Here is a 16,610-nt window from a genome sequence, read left to right on the forward strand (position 1 = left end):
TTTAGATGCAATCATTCTTTGTAACATATTAATTAATAGACTCCAATTAGGTATCAAAAAGGACATTATATAATAAAGTAAGATTTATTCCTGGATCCAAGGGCTGGAAAAAAGTAGAAATAGACTTCACAGGTGAATTCTCCTAAACATTTATGGTAGAGATAATACAAGTTCCATACTCTTACTCCACAACTCATTCTGTGAAGCCATCAATATTACTCTGACACCAAACCAAAGCTACAAACCAAAGTCCCCAATAAACATAGATGCAACAATACTTAACAGCATTTTAGCGAATTGGATCCAATGATATATAAAAAGGATCATGCATGATGACCCAGTGGGGTTCATTCCAGGAATTCAAAGTTCATATGCATTTGAATATCTATCAGTGCAATTTACCACAGCAGCAAATGTAATGAGAAAAACATTATGATCTCAATAGATGCATAAAAATCCTTTGAGATTACCTTGTGTGTGTGTGTATTTGTGTGTGTGTGTGTGTGTATGTGTGTGTGTGTTAAGAACTCTCAGCAGATTTTGGGTGCCTGGGTGGCTCAGTTGGTTAAGCATCTGCCTTTGGCTCAGGTCTTGATTCCAGGGTCCTGGTATTGAGCCCCAAGTGTGGCTCCCTACTCACTGGGGAGTCTGCTTCCCCCCTCCCACTGCCCCTCCCCGCCCCCAGCCTGTCCTCTCTCTCTCACTCGCTTACGCTCTCAAATAAATAAATAAAATCTTAAAAAATGAACTGTCAGCAGGTTTCAAGTATATAATACAGTATTGTTACCATAATGTACATTAGATCTCCAAAAGTCATTCATCTTACCTGACTGAAACTTTGGAGTTTTTCACTCCCTCCCAAGCCCTTGGCAGCCACCATTCTACTCTCTGCTTCCGAGTTTGACTATTTTATATTCCACATGTAAGTGATCATGCAATATTTACCTGTATCTGGCTTATTTTACTTAGTATAATGTCTTCCAGGTTCATTCATGTTGCAAGTGGCAGGATTACCTTTTAAAATGCTGAATAATATTCCATTATATGTATACATCACATTTCCTTTATCCATTTGCCCATCAGTGGACATTTAGGTTGTTTCCATATCTTGGCTATTGTGAGAAAGGGGTGATTTCTTTTTTTTTTTAAAGATTCTGTTTATTTATTTCAGAGAGAGAGAGCACAAGTGAGGGGAGGAGCGGTGGGAGAGGGAGAGAATCCCAAGCAGACTCTGAGCTAAGTGCAGAGCCCAGCGCAGCTCGATCTCACAACCCTGAGACCACGGCCCTGAGCAGAAACCAAGAGTCAGACACTCAGCAGACTGAGTCACCCAGGCACCCCAAAAGCAGTGATTTCTGAGCAGGCCAAAGCACAGAGGCAGTAGTTTGATGAGAAGTAGTTGGGAAACAGTGTCTTCATGGTAGATTGATGTAGTAGTACCATTCAGTGTCTGAGTGGTGGTAGGACAGTGCTCCTGTATATGCTTGTGCAGGTTTTTCACCATACAGGGCATTTGAATGAGGAAACTAGTGGAGGATGAAACTCAGCCCCATATTCTCTTTTGTCAAGTACCCTAGTACAGGAGTATATCCACCTGGAGGAAGGAGTGTCTTTTTCTAAATCATACAAAAACTTTGCAGCTATCTTGCAGGAGTGAAATAATAGGAGATAAATTAGAAATAGAAGGGTGGGGCCAGATTATAAAGAACATTCCTCTGTATCTAGTCTGCTAAAAATGGATAGAAATGTGCAGCTTTGATGGTAGTGTTGATTGTGGGTATGATTTGTGACCCTACACTGGAGTTAAACCTAGAGATTTGTCAATGCTAAGAACGTTTATCTAGCATAAAATAAATCCATATCTTTTAAAAATTATATTTGCTTGATGTTTCTCTAAAGCAAACTTCATAACTGACCCATTTTGCTTCAAAATCAAATCAGCCTGATTTAATTTTATAAGCCAGTCATGGAAAGAGAATCTGTCCCATGACTCCAAAGCATTCTGTTCTGTAGCTTTGCTATAATTACAGACAAATGCATCTAATCTTCCCATCATGTGTTCTGAGTTACAGGATTCCTTTTTTTTCCCTTCTGTACTTGATAATCTTGTTATCTGGTTATAATGCATCATTTAATTATTTTCCAAAATAGAGATCTTCAGAAAATCTCAGATCTGCTCAGAAAAAGTGATTTGGTGTTCCCAACTCAAGTCACAACTGGGGTGTTTACTCAGAAATTAGTCATTTTCAGAGCTTTAAGATTACTGTTTTTCTTTTTTTTTTAAGATTTATTTATTCATTTTGAGAGAGTGAGAATGAGAGAGAGAGAGTACATGAGACGGGGGAGGGCTAGAGGGAGAAGCAGGCTCCTCACTGAGCAGGGAGCCCGATGCGGGACTCGATCCCGGGACTCCGGGATCATGACCCAAGCTGAAGGCAGTCGCTTAACTGACTGAGCCACCCAGGCGCCCAAGATTACTGTTTTTCTTAAAGGGTCTCATCTGCCGCCTAAGGCTGTTGAAGTCTTCCCACAGATAACTTGAGGGAGTAATATAAACCCCAGAGAAATGGACTATGTAGGTATCCTCAGAAACCTACAAGCCCAGGACTCTTTCACAATGAGCTTGGCTGAATTCTCCGATATTAACCTCCAAATGTCTAGCTATATTCAATTCATTAACTCCATAAACATTTCCTGAGCATCTACTATGTGTCAAATAGTACGACAGGTATTGGGAATGTAAAAATGAATAGAGCACAGTCCCCATCTGAGGAAGTAAACAATCTCTAAATTTGATCATCAGAAGCCCTGAAATTTAATTTTACTAGCTCTGCCACCTGTTAACTGCTACCTTTAAGCAAGTCACTTAGTTTATCTGAGCCTCATTTTACTATAAAACCAGTAACATTGAGATGACTTCCCTATAAGGCATGAAATATCATGAGATTAATAGGTTATTTGGGATGAATGACATACGTAGTCATTCAGTGTTCCCTTTCCCTCCCTCATACCTGTCTGTCCCCTTTGGATCTTTACCTTTACAGACTGAAGAAGACATTCATTTCAAATGAAATAATTTTACATTTTGTTCCATTTTTCCCTGGGCCATTTCTACTTTCATTATGTCATTTGTTTTTAGGTAAGTGGACCTAATATGCTCGGTCAGAAATATGAAAGTCCTATGACTTGTACAATAGGTCAGAGTGTAAGAAAGCCTGGGTTTCCAATAAACTTTCTGATGATACCCAACATTTTTTAACCTTTCACTTTCTATCTTTTTGTGTTTTTTCTGTGACATTGTACAGAACTGATGTCTTTTTTTTCCCCCTGTCATTTCAGGTTTCTTTACTGGATGATTCTATGATAAAATCATTTCCCCTGAATGCGTTTTCTTACACTTAGTCACATTAAAACTCCTCTGCCACTTTTCTGCCCACATCCACATCTTCTTTTGGTTTACCCCTAATCAGCTTGGCATTTTAATCCCTGGAAGAGCTGAATGCCATCTGCAGACTTGGCAGTTTCCCCTTGTACTCTCTTCCAGATCATTTATATCAATGTTAACTAAGATACCATGCAGCTTGCTTTCTATCTAAGAAGTGCCTTAGTTGCAGAGCATTTGATTGAACAGCTTAATTACTGAATTAATGATATCAAGGAGTAGCCACAGAACTCTTTATCCAGAAAAGTGTTCACTTATTCCTGTTGTTTGCTTCTTATTCCTAAACTAATTATCCATAACACACATTTTTCCACATACTGAAAGAAAGTTTTATGGTTCATGAATTAGAAAACAAGTGCAAATTTAAATTAAGAACCACTTCACCGATGTTAAGGCTCTACCTGACTATTTTAGGTCTCATTTATATCTCTGTTCCAGAACATCTTTAGTAAGAGTCCTATACCACTTTCTATGACTTCATTAAATCCTCTTTGTTAATATTTTTTAAACATCTTTTTAAATAACTGCCATTTTCCAGCCAGTTACAAAGTTCTGAGGCTTAATCAATCAAATGATCAATTGAGTTGCCCGATGAGTGCTGTGCAGTAGCTATCAGTTTGTTATGTCCCAGTAAACAAGTCCTGAAATCTGGTTACTGCACCGGCTTCCCAAATGATCTCAAGCCCTGGTTTGGTCCCTCCAGTCTTTCCCACATTCCAGGTAAGGTGGTCTCTCAGATTTTAGACACAACTGATTATGTCACCTCCCTGCTTAATATTTTTGATGACATTTTGGAGACAGTTGGGAAATTTGAAGATAGCCTCAGTAAAGATGTTAAAAATTATTAATTATTAAATAATTAATTATTAATAAGTCATTACCCTAAGATTGGCAAATTCAGAGATGGAAAGTTGATTAGAGGTTACCAGGGACTGGGAGCGTGGGTAGGTATGGGCGCTTATTGTGTAATGGCTACAGAATTTCTATTTGGGAGGATGAAAATGTTTTGGAAGTAGTGATGGTGATTGTACAACATTGTGAATGTACTGAATTTTAGACTTAAAAATGGTTAAAATAGCAAATTTTGTTATATATATTTTGTTACATTAAAAAAATAAATCAACACCAGTTAGGGATAGTACTTAAAATTTTATAGAAGAAATGACATAATATTTGGGATTTGTTTTAAAACGCTCAAACAATAGTCTCAACAACAGTGATAGTGATAAGATGAGAAAGATTGGCAAAATGTTGATAACCATTGAGGGTAGTTTTTTCATAATAAAAAGTGTTAAAAAATCTTTTGGAAACTAGCCATGAAGTCCCAACTATTCAGCCTGACATCCAAACCCTTTGCCAGTTCTTCCTTTCTTAGGACCTGCAGCTCCCACTGCGCAGCCTACAGGGTCCTTCCCTGCCGTGTTCTGTGCTCAAGTAGTCTCTGTGCCTTTACACTCAGCCATTCAATTCTGCTCCTTCTTCTCATGTGGCAATTTCCTACTCATTCTTTAAGACTTAGCTCCCTCTCTGGAGCCTTCCCAGACTTCTACAGGCAAAGAGAACTCCCTCCTTTGAGCTCCTAAAGTGCCTTTTTTGCACTCCTGCTACAGCTTATGCCCTATATTTACGCATATACCTTTTATTCATGCTTCTATTCCCCACTAACCTGTGAGCTTCTTGAAGGTAGAGGGAACTTACTTTCCACTGTATATGTTTCTGAGCTACCTGGAACTTGTTGTTTTAGTTGTGTGCTTTAAATATTTTTTAAAGAAAGATTGAAAGGTGGGAATGTGAATACTAGTTATAAATCTTAAGAGTTGCACGGGACCTTAGCAATAACCCATATTGGTAATGGATATTATTCTCCTTTTTTAGATTGTGCTTCCTCTACTTGGCAACTGCTAATGCGTTTTTATAGTCCCAGCACTTACCATTGGACACTCAGTAAATTGTTGCTGAATTTACTGACAAACCACAGGCTTTCTTTCTAGAGATAGCAAAAAGCTAAGTATCTAGCTTGGGGTGTATGAACACACACTTTCTAGGAGAAACAGTGAATTTTCAGGCATCGTTTGCCAAAGCAGCAAATAAGCACCTGGAGGGATATTCCTGGGCCAGTAGGGTTGGTGGCTGTTCAGCAGGCCAAGTAGTGAGCTGGGGCCACAACATGTCTGCAGTACACATCTTGCCAGCGGGTGGCAGCAGGCCCTCACAAACTCTCTCCAAGACCAGCAGGCCTAATTTTACCATAGGGTGGGAAATAGGAATCCTCTAGTGTTTCTAGCTTACTTTCTAACTTCTTGATGCCTAGAGATGCTTGACTGAAAGAACAAGGCCAATGAGACAGTGAGCGCCAGAAACTAAGCACCGTGTCAAAGATAAGTATCCAGACCAGTGCCAGGCATTTACTAGGTGCTAGACTGGTTCCAGAGCTCTAAGAATGCTTGTTAGTGCTTTCATATTTTAGCTTGAGGTTTTGATTCTTATACAAACCTCAGGCACCTAGGGAGGATTTACACTATAGGCTGTTTTCAGGTCCTTTAGTTCCAGTGTGGATGGAGATTGAGAACAGATTTTCACATGACATCTTTAGATGTGCACATGTGAGAAGAGAGGAGGCTGGGCCTGCAGAAACAGGCTCAGTCTGCTCAGTCCTGAAGGTGGCCTCTTCTGGTTTTTTACATTTGTCCAGGCAAAACCATCACTCCTAACATCTCCAGTCAATAAGCAAGCCAATTGTCAATCTAGGTAAATTCATAGCTCAGTGAAGGAGTTGGAAATTTATAGATACAATGATTATGTTTGCATAGGCCTTAGCTCAGTTCATATAACCTGACAACAGGACAAAATTGTTACTTAAAATCTAAAATGTTCTGGAAAATCCAGGGATCATATGTGGATGGTCCTTAATCCGAGCATTATTACATAATCCAGTTGTCTGAGGCTGAGAGTGGGAGAGTGGTGTCCCAGATTATTGGACAGCTGAGTTTGAAAGTTGGTATCAGATGATGATGCTATGAGCCAAATATCATGAGCAGACAATAAATGAGATGAAAGTTTAGAAGAGGAAGAGGCCATGTTGGCTGTGGTAATAATAAAACAGTAATAATACCTGGTACATAAATGTTGCATTTTGCTAATAGTACTCTATATTTGCATAGCATTTCAGACTTTCCAGAACACTTTCATGTCAGTTAGTCTCATCTGGCTTTATTAAGTCTTCACAACAACCTGTGAGTAAGGTATTAATAAATGAGGTCAAGTACATAAAATACTTAGAATAGTGGCTAGTACATAGTGAATGCTTGCTATTAGTATTACAATTATTATTAACCCTATTTTATACATGAGGAAACTAAGGCTCAGAGAGGCAATTACTTGTCCAAAGTTACACAGTTAAAAAGTGGTAGAACTATCCCTGAACCCAACTCCACTGGCTCCTATTTCTAGACCTTTCTCCATTATCCCATGCATAAAACAGGGAGAATTTAAGTTGGGCTTGCCTGAGTTGGGCCAAGTTTTGAGGCAGCCTTAGCAGAGAAGTGTCTGAAATCACGCTCCTCAGCCTCACAAGCCCTGGTTGGATAGGAATTGGTGAGCGTATTCATTGCCTTGAGTAAGAAGAGTTAAATCTAGAAGCCTCTACTCATTTTAGCAGTAAGGTGAGATGGTTCATTGGCTGGCCCATCAAGGAAGCTGCAAGCCATTAAACTCACATAGATCCTCAGCTGCTAGGCTTATTAAGAAAATGTTACAATAGGGGGAAATTGACAACACAGGCACCATAGATATTTTTAGTCTGTGCTTCAAGGATGTACATCTTGGGTTCTGTTTAGGATTGAGCAAAGGAGGTGAATTTGGGCTGATTTGACAAGACCGCCAGTCAGAAAGTTCTTTGTGCCCAGTTTATGCAAGGAACTGTGGGGGTTAGAGGAAGGAGAAGGGAACTAAGGGAGGTGAAATAACTTTCCCAAACTTTCAAACACTGAGAAGAGTGGTATATTTTCCTTATGGGGGGTGGGCAGTGTGGCAATATCAGTAAAAACTGTAACTGTGTCTGTTCCTTGCACCAGCAATTCTGCAATAAATTGTTTATCCTTCTAATGTACAACATGGTGACTATAGTTAATAATACTGTATTGTATACCTGAAATTTTCTGAGAGTAGATCTTGCATGTTCTCACCACACACACATAAAATGGTAACTATGCAAGGTGATAGATGTGTTAATTAACCTGAGTGTGTTAATCCCATTTCACAAAGTATAGGTATATTAAGTCATCATGATGCACACTTTAAATGTATACAATTTTATTTGTCAATTATATCTCAGTACAGTTGGAAAAAATAAGTTATTTATCCTATGGATGTATTCTTTTTTCCTATGGGGATATATATATATATATATATATATATATATATATTCTGTGGATATATATATTCTATGGATATATATATATTCAAGAATTTTATTTATTTATTTGAGAGAGAGAGAGAGAGCACAAGCAGGGGGAACAGCAGAGGGAGAGGGAGAAGAAGGATCCCCGCTGAGCAGGGGCCCAATGTGGGGCTCTATCCCAGGACTTCATCGCTTGAGCCGAAGGCAGATGCTTAACCATCTGAGCCACTCAGGTGCCCCTGGATATATATATTTTTAAGATTTATTTATTTGTTTTAGAAAAGAGAGGGAGGGGCAGAGGGAGAGAGAAAGCAGACTCCACATTCAGCACGGAACCCAATGTAGGGCTCGATCTCAGGACCCCAAAATCATGCCCTGAGCTGAAACCAAAAGTCAGATGCTCAACTGACTGCGCCACCCAGGATCCCCTCCTATGGATATATTCTTAAATATTAGCCATTATAGCACTGTTTATAATGGCAAAAACAACCCCAAAACTGGAAATCTAAATGCTCACCAATATATATTGGTGAAATTACTGTATGATCTTCAAATGGAATTTCATGCAACTATTAAAAAGAAAGAAGTCCATCAGTATGTGCTGAAAGCATATCACTAAGATGTATTTTTCAGTGCAATAAAAATCAAGGTTCAAAAAAGAAGAGTTTACATAGCGTGATGCTACATGTATGTTTGAAACATATACGTGTGCAGACATTTTCCCCACACTGGAAGGATATGCTTGCAACTGATAATGGGGATTATGTGTGATGAAAAAGAAATGAGAAAGGAGAAACTTATTTTTTATCTTATTCTTTTATGTACTTTTGAAGGTCGATTGATTGATTTCACCATATGACATACTTTTTTTTTTTTTAATTTAAGCCACTTGCCTAAGGTCACAGAGCCAGGAAAGGGTACATCTAGGATTCCCACCCAGACTATAATTTCAGAGCCCTGTGATTCACAACTCCCCTGGATTCTAACACGCTGCCTCCTAACAGTGCTCTCTTAGTATGAAGAGGTACTTCTGTCACTTGCTTATAAGTCATAAAATTTTTCATGAAAATATCTGGAACCTAAATTTCCAAGGGCTAGGGCTAGGAAAATGTGCTCATTGTCCAGAAGAAGGCTCTGTGCCCCATCTGTCTGCCATCTTAGGTCCTTTTCCAAAAGACTGTGCTCAGCCAACAGAGGTCAGTGACCTGGAGTCAGGAAACACAGACTAAGATTTTCAACAGGACAAATTACCTTAAGGAAAAGGCATTAAGATCATTGGAGAGGTGGGGGCGGGGAGAAGGCATGAAAACAGTATCATTAGCCAACTTTGTCAATGGGCAGGTGCAGGAAGTGGCAGATAAACCCAGCCAGAATCTATAAATATACTTCAATATCAGTATTGTAAACTCACAAAATAAGTGAGTGAATTAAAATACTTGGTAACACATAAGCACCTACATGTAAACTCTTAGTTCTAAGCTTAGCTCCTATGAACTTTTCTGTGGTTTGGGCATATTATTTCACTGCTCTGGGTTTCAATTTCTCCATCGGTCCAATGAACAGTGTTATCTGCCTTGGCTGCTTCACTAAGTTGTAAGGAACAAATAAGGCAAGGAATGTGCTTTGAAAGTGCAAGGTATCCTATGCCTAACAGAATGAGAGGTTATTGTTAATGTCTCTGAGACTTAACTCACAGAACAAGAGCTATTTTGAGACAGGAAGATAGGAGGAAGCATCAGGAAAACATTGCGGGTAATAAGGCAGACACACCTTGTCAATACAAGAAAGGAAACTGCAGGGTCATTTACTCCATTTCTCCTTTTTCTAGTCCTGAACAAAGGCCTACAGAGTCTAAGACCTACAGAGCAGTGATAGTGCCATGTGTAGATTATCATTTAAGTCCATAAATAAGTTAGAATAGTAGCCAAAGGGACAGCATAGGGTCCAGGCCCCTTGCTGGAGATGGTTGCTGAGCTATAAGTGTTGAACAGGGTTGTGGAAGCAAGTTGATGAAGGCTAGTGAGTTATTGGGGCAAAGGTTGGGGGATCGCTTCAGTGATCCAGCTCCAGGATGGCTGAGTGCCTCTGAGGAACAATTTGAGGGTGGCCAGGGACTTGGATAGGACAAATGACAACTTCCTAGAACAGACTGTTCCAGCAGAGAGGAAAGGAAATAGCGTGGCCTTGTCCTGGGTAGTTCACAGGAACCAGGGTAGGAAGTATTTGTAGTAGAACTAGTGCTCACAACATCAAGTCCCTTTTGAGCGGAAGAAGGAAAATGGGGGAAAAAACATGCAGTGCAGCACACATGACAAGTCAGTTTTTGTAATGGTGGGAATGAAGATGGAGGGAATGAATCAGCAGAGGGAGATGACTATACAGCCCCAGGAGCACTGGACTCAGACTTGGGTGTGAATACTGGCTCTGTCACTAACTTGCCATGTGACCTTGAATACACTATTTTTCCCTTCTGAGTCTTGGTTTCCTCATCTCAAAAATGAAGACCTTTCTCCCTATATCATAAATTGTTATTAGGATTAAATGAGATGTTCTTGAAAGCAACTTGCACACAATTCCTAGAACATTATGCCCAATAAATGTTGTTTATCCCTTTATTTTGGAGAGGGACTTTTAGAAACCTCCAGTGAAATATGCTAATTTGAAATTTCAAACACTGGGAAAGACCAGCCTCACTAACAGGTATAGCATGGAAAGGCCCTTTACACACATGGAGAACTAGCCTAAGTGGATGGGTAAGAAAATCTTTTGGAGGGTGGAGAGGGGGAGATTAAAGGCAAAGTAGAAATGGATATCAATGTAAACATGAACACAGTCTACTTACAAGTGGCTCTGAAGTCCCTGACGCATTAATGTGAGGTTCCTTTAGATCCGTGACAAGATAGGAAGATGGTAAGTACTGTATAACTAAACCTGACTAGTTTTCTTGACTGGAATTCAGAAATACAGAATAGGTTTTGTGTTCAATTATAGTAACTTTTCTCAGCCTCCTACCTTTTAAAATTTCTGGTATAATTAATGCTCTGTCATTCACTGATTGTCCTTTGATCCTTACTTTGTTGGTTATATTTGCCTTTTAAATTATTAATTGCCTCAAATCCTTTTTGGAAGTATAGGTATGAAGAGGTAAAATGATAATAGTTTCTTTGAAAACTAAAATTCCAAGGGTAGAACCCAACTAGAAAATCAGAGTGATGGGGGAAGATAAGGAAAGTATATAGAGATGTGTGGTACTGACCTGGTCTTTACCGGGAATCACATTAGAGAAATTCCTACTTCTAAACTTCTTTTGTAGCCCAAAGACAAAGGATACTATAAAATCCCAAAACCTGGGAGTGAAAAAGTGCGTTGGATTATTTTATGGATGGGTAAACTGAGTGTAAAGGAGAGGAAGTGGTTTGCTTGAGGGTCTCTCATGATGATCTAGTAGTTGAGTTAGGGTCCAACCCTATCCCAGTTCTCTTGACTCTCATTTTGGGGTTCTGTCTGCTGTGGTCTTCTTCTTTATGATAGTAAATTTCTGATCTCATACACTTGTACAAAACGAATTTGTGTGTTTTTTGTTTGGTTTGATTTTGGTTTTGGTTTTGTTTTTGTTTTCCTTTTCCAGGGCCAAGTGCTTCCGGGGTAAAAAAGTCCTTGGAGATTATGACATCAAAGTGGAACAGGTAATTACCTGAAAGCCCAGAGTTACATCTGCATCATTGTTCTCTCTTGACATCCCAGAGTGAATCATCTAGTCTTCAGAGTGGAGGACAGTGTTTGTCCCTGGATTCCAGGCCCTCCATCTACTCTCCCTCACCTTGTTCCCTGGGGCTTTTCTCTCTATGAGATATGGCCATGAAGGCTGCCTTTCAACTTCCCTGACTTCTTTTCATGGTGCTTTTGTCTGTAAAGTAGTGAGGAATGTGGTTCTTAGGGCTCTCTTCTACGTTCTCAGGCCGAGGAAAACCTTAGGGGAATGTCTTCCTGGGACCCTGGCCACACCTCCATGTTTTTGATGGCATGATATTCCTGGGTTGGCACATATCTGCCATTCAGTTGTGCAGCCTCCAATGCTGCCTACTCTGGGCAAGAAGCTACACTTCAGAGAGAATTAAAACACACACAACACACCCCTACTTCTTTTAATGTAGTGAAATCCTGAAAGCCCCTCCCCTTTTTTTAAATCTTCCTCCACCCTTTGCTTCATGATAAATAGAAATTAAGTCCATTTAGGTGGAGAGGGGGATGTCCAGTTTAAACAATGCAGGTACTTTCTATGTAATAATAGAAGTTACTCATCATTCTTTACACAGTGTGCTGTGATTTACAGAGTATTTTCCTACCCATTATTGTATTCAGTTCTTAAAACAACTTGTTGGATAGGCAAGGTTGATTAAAAATTATTCCCATTTTATAGATGAAAGAAACACTTCCTCCCCCACCCGACCCCCAGGAGGACAAGTCCATGGAGCTAATTGGGGGCAGAGCAGAAGTAACACCCAGTTGCCTAAACTAAAATCTAGTGTTTTTATGTTCAGACTGACAGAGGGCATGTTGCCCCAGTTTGCATTCCCTCTCTATAGAAAGGCAGCACAGAGTAGTCAGAAGACCTGAGCTTTGCTCCTGTCTCTGCCAACAATAAATTTTATTTGTCCAGAAAGTCACTTAACTGCTTCTTTGGTAAACGGGGAGAATTATCTCTGTCCTTCCTCCCTCACAGAGTTGCTATGAAAGTGAGATGAAATTAGTTTGTGAAAATGCTTTGAAAACTGAATGAATATTTGGTGGGAGAGCTGCTGCTGTTCTGTGGAGAACTTGGCAAAGCCAGGACTATGGGCTTATTTCCCTACAGTTATTTTTATTTATTTATTTTTAATTTTTTTTACTACAATTTTAATTGTAGTTTAAAAAAAAGAAAAAACCCACATAACATGAAATCTACCCTCTTAATCCCCCACTGTTATTTTCCAGGCGGAATTTTCAGAGCTCAACCTTGTGGCCCATGCAGATGGGACCTATGCTGTGGATATGCAGGTGCTCCGGAATGGCACAAAGGTTGTCCGGTAAGGTCCCTTCTCTCCTCAGGGTCACTGTCACTGTCTTCAGAGTTACTGTCTCTGGTTTGCATAGGTGGTTTCAAAGTCAAGTGTTGGAGTGGAATGGCAGTGCCATATATATAGTACAGAAGTTAATGATGTATGCTGTGTCAACGTAGAAGTGGCAGAAGAAGGCAGAGAAAACCAGCTCCCACTCTCAGGGAACTCTTAGTCCAATGGTAGAGAAAGGACTCAGGACTCATTTAGAGGTGACCAGACTCCTACCAGAGGGGTCCTAGGATTCCAGCCCCACTTCCACCAGTGTGATTTTTGTGCTTTTATCTCTGTATATATTTTCCCTGGAAAACAGGATTCCATTGCTTAAAAAAAGAAAAAAAGTTTGAAAACCTCTGATCTAGTTCAAACTCCTACTTTACATTGATTTGCTTAGATTCACTCAGTGAGTTAGTAGCAGAGCCTTGTGTTTCTATGTGAATTCTCTTAACTCCCAGCCCTGTACTCTTTCTTTGTTCCTCAGTCCTGGGAATTCGTAAGTCAGGAAAGTCTAGGTTGGAAGGGACATTGTGGATGGAAGAAAATTTGCAGGTACAGGGCACTTACATGCCAGGTAGTGTGCTTGGTAACTTACAGATGTGATCAAATTTAATAAAATAATTCTGTGAGGGAAGTAACAAGAATTCCAGATGGGGAAAAATGGTTTCCACAGTGTCATTTTTCCCAGGGGCTCAGCATGGTGTCAGGTTTTCAGATACAGAATCTTGTGCCAGGAAGAATTTTCACTTCATCCTCTACCCTACCTCAACCTACAGCATCCTGACATTGAGGTCTCTGGTGTCCAGTAGGAACTGGCTCAGTGACAGGGAAGGCAACACTCAGGTGTCTGGAACCTAACAACAGGAGATGTAAACTCCTCCATCCTAGAGATGAGGAGGACAGAAAAATAGATGTCCGTCCAAGTGGGGAGCGAGCTCAAGAGAGAATGATGGGCCCCTCCATCTGCAGGTAGATGAGTCATAAGGATGCATGCACACAGGTAGGTGGTGACAGAAAGGTCTGTAGAAGGGTGCCAGGAGGGATCTGGCAAAACTAAGGCAGGCCCTTCCAGGTACGCATGTAGGAACTTAAGAGCTGGCCAGTGTAGGAAATCTAGGGCTTAGTTCCTATAACTGGCATACAATTTTCAGAGGAAAATCAAGCATACAGCTGGAGCCAGTTTCCCAGAACTGGGGCACAAGGAGATCAGAACAGCTCCAGTACATGCCATACTGACTTGATGCTACATTCCTTTAGTGACTGAGGAGGGCTTCTTCCACCCCTACTTTAAAAGACTGATCTCTGAGCCCAGGTGGTACTGGAGCTGTAGGTGGGGGTTGAATGGGTGCCTGGGCAGAGAACCAGGTGGGTCATTGCATATGGTGTGAAACTGGCAAGCTCCAGAGCCTTGAGGGAGAATGCTGCTACAGAACTGACTCTCTGGGAAGGTGGGGGGGTTCCCTTGGAGTCAGGGCATGAAGATGGAGCAGCTGAGGAGCTTTGCTGGCTAGAGGGAAAACGCAGGGAGCCTTCCCATGCATGGGAACATTCTGTACTCCTAGTGCTTCCTGTAGCCATTGCTCAACCTCAGTTCTTCGAAAAATATTTGTACCCCTCCCTGGTGTACGCTTTGGAAGAATAACATTGGGAAGTTTGGCATCTATTCTCAGCCATCCTGGACCCTTGCTCTTCTCGGGGCCTGATGAGGGCATTGCTTTTTAAGGAGCAGTTTTAAGGAGTCAGAATAGGACACTGAGATCAGGGATCTCCGTGGCAGGGTGGTGAAGTCAGGCAACTATGTCTTCAAAGTCTACTGGGGCGCTCTTCGAGCACAAACTCTGAAGCCACAAGGAGCTTCTGCTCTCTTATTGCCCCAAGGGACCAGGTAAATTCTTATTCATTTAAGATGTGAGGGTCTGAAAGTGTTTCTTCCCTCCTGAGGGGATTTGTACCTTAGAAAAAGACAATGCTTAATCCAGAGGAATAAGGGAACTTCAGACACCTGTCCCTTAAATCTCCTTTAAGAGGTGCCATAATACCTCACTTCCTAGTCCATAAGAGAACAATAAAATGAAGGGCTTACGTCAGGTGACCCTTAACACCCCTTCTCTGTCTAGGGCTTTGGAAATAGGAGACAAGATGATATATGACCTGAGGGGCTGGTTGATGGGAAACTTGCCTCTACATTTTTACCAGGTCCTTCCGGCCAGACTTTGTGCTTATCCGGCAGCATGCATTCGGCATGGCAGAGAATGAGGACTTCCGCCACCTTATCATTGGCATGCAGTACGCAGGCCTCCCCAGCATCAACTCACTGGAATCCATTTACAACTTCTGTGACAAGCCATGGGTGGTGAGTGAGGCCCCCTTCCTCCCCGGTAAAAGGGTAGGGTCCAGGTCCTGCATCTCCCAGTCCCCCAGGAGGGACCACTGGTAATCAAGATGCACTAGGCACAGCTGAGAGGATGTGAGCGGTGTTTCAGATGAGACATGGGGTAGGGTGGGCTCTCCCAATAAAACATGATCATCAAGGGCTGGGCTGCCTTTGATGTAGAGTGGGCTTTTGGCCTCACAACAAAGTCACACAAAGATTCTGTAAAGAAGTCCTTATAAGTCTGCAAGCTGTGCCCTCAGCCATATAAGATACAAGAATAAAAATACCTGTTTCTTGCCTCTGAATGTTCTATTGGCAAGGCCTAAGGCCAGTGGGGACCCAGTTCCTATAACTGCTGCTCCAGGCTGCCCTCTTAGAAGGAAGCACCTGCTCCCATCACATCCTCTAACTCTTGTTTTTCGAAAATCACTTCAGGGCGCCTGGGTGGCTCAGTTGGTTGGGCGACTGCCTTCGGCTCAGGTCATGATCCTGGAGTCCCGGGATCGAGTCCCGCATCGGGCTCCCTGCTCAGCGGGGAGTCTGCTTCTCCCTCTGACCCTCCCCCCTCTAATGTGCTCTCTCTCTCTCAAGTAAATAAATAAAATCTTAAAAAAAAAAACAAAAGTCACTTCAGCTGTCACCCTGGCTTGCCAAGGGTCACTCGGAAGTTCTCAGACCCCGTGCCTCTCTACCACCCAGGGAGTTGGAGGGTGTGTATGTGGTTTTTTTTAAGATTTTATTTATTTATTTGATACAGAGAGACAGAGAGAGAGAGAGCACAAGCAGGGGGAGCAGCAGGCAGAGGGAGAGGGAGAAGCAGGCTCCCCGCTGAGCAGGGAGCCTGATGCGGGGCTCCATCCCAGGACCCTGGGGTCATGACCTGAGCCAAAGGCAGACGCCTAACGACTGAGCCACCCAGGAGCCCCGGAGGGGATATTTTTTAACCAGATGGACCCATCACCTTTGCTTTTGATCTCTTCCTCACACCTGAACTCACAGTTTTCCCATTCCCTTGGAAACCAGGGAGACCTCACAGTGTAAGAGAAATACCAATGAATGAGGAGTCAGTGGGAGCTGCTGTGGTTGAGGAGGGAGGGCTGGGTTCCTGATCACCACTCATTCATATGCCTCTGGCCTGAGGCATCTAAGAAGCCTAGAGTTTTGCAGAAACAAGCTAAAAGAGTTGTATGATTTGAATGTGTTACTAATCACAGAAGAGCATATTTGAGGCCTTCACCAAGTTTCTTTTCTAGGACCTCCTTTTTCCCCCTAGTCACACAACCTTCCCTACTGCACATAAGC

The 16,610-nt window shown here is 41.6% G+C and overlaps 1 protein-coding gene across 1 annotated transcript in view; it reads left to right on the plus strand.

The window, feature by feature from the left end:
* The window catches only part of SYN2 (synapsin II), a 206,058-nt gene that overhangs the window by 146,258 nt on the left and 43,190 nt on the right, over nucleotides 1-16,610 (plus strand). The window contains exons 2-4 of the mRNA XM_027583091.2: nucleotides 11,470-11,527; nucleotides 12,816-12,907; nucleotides 15,131-15,287. Of these exons, the coding sequence (XP_027438892.2) occupies nucleotides 11,470-11,527; nucleotides 12,816-12,907; nucleotides 15,131-15,287 (307 nt within the window). The remainder of the gene's footprint in view (nucleotides 1-11,469; nucleotides 11,528-12,815; nucleotides 12,908-15,130; nucleotides 15,288-16,610) is intronic.

This window comes from Zalophus californianus, chromosome 1 (genome assembly GCF_009762305.2).
Source record: "Zalophus californianus isolate mZalCal1 chromosome 1, mZalCal1.pri.v2, whole genome shotgun sequence".
NCBI classification, from domain to species: Eukaryota; Metazoa; Chordata; class Mammalia; order Carnivora; family Otariidae; genus Zalophus; species Zalophus californianus.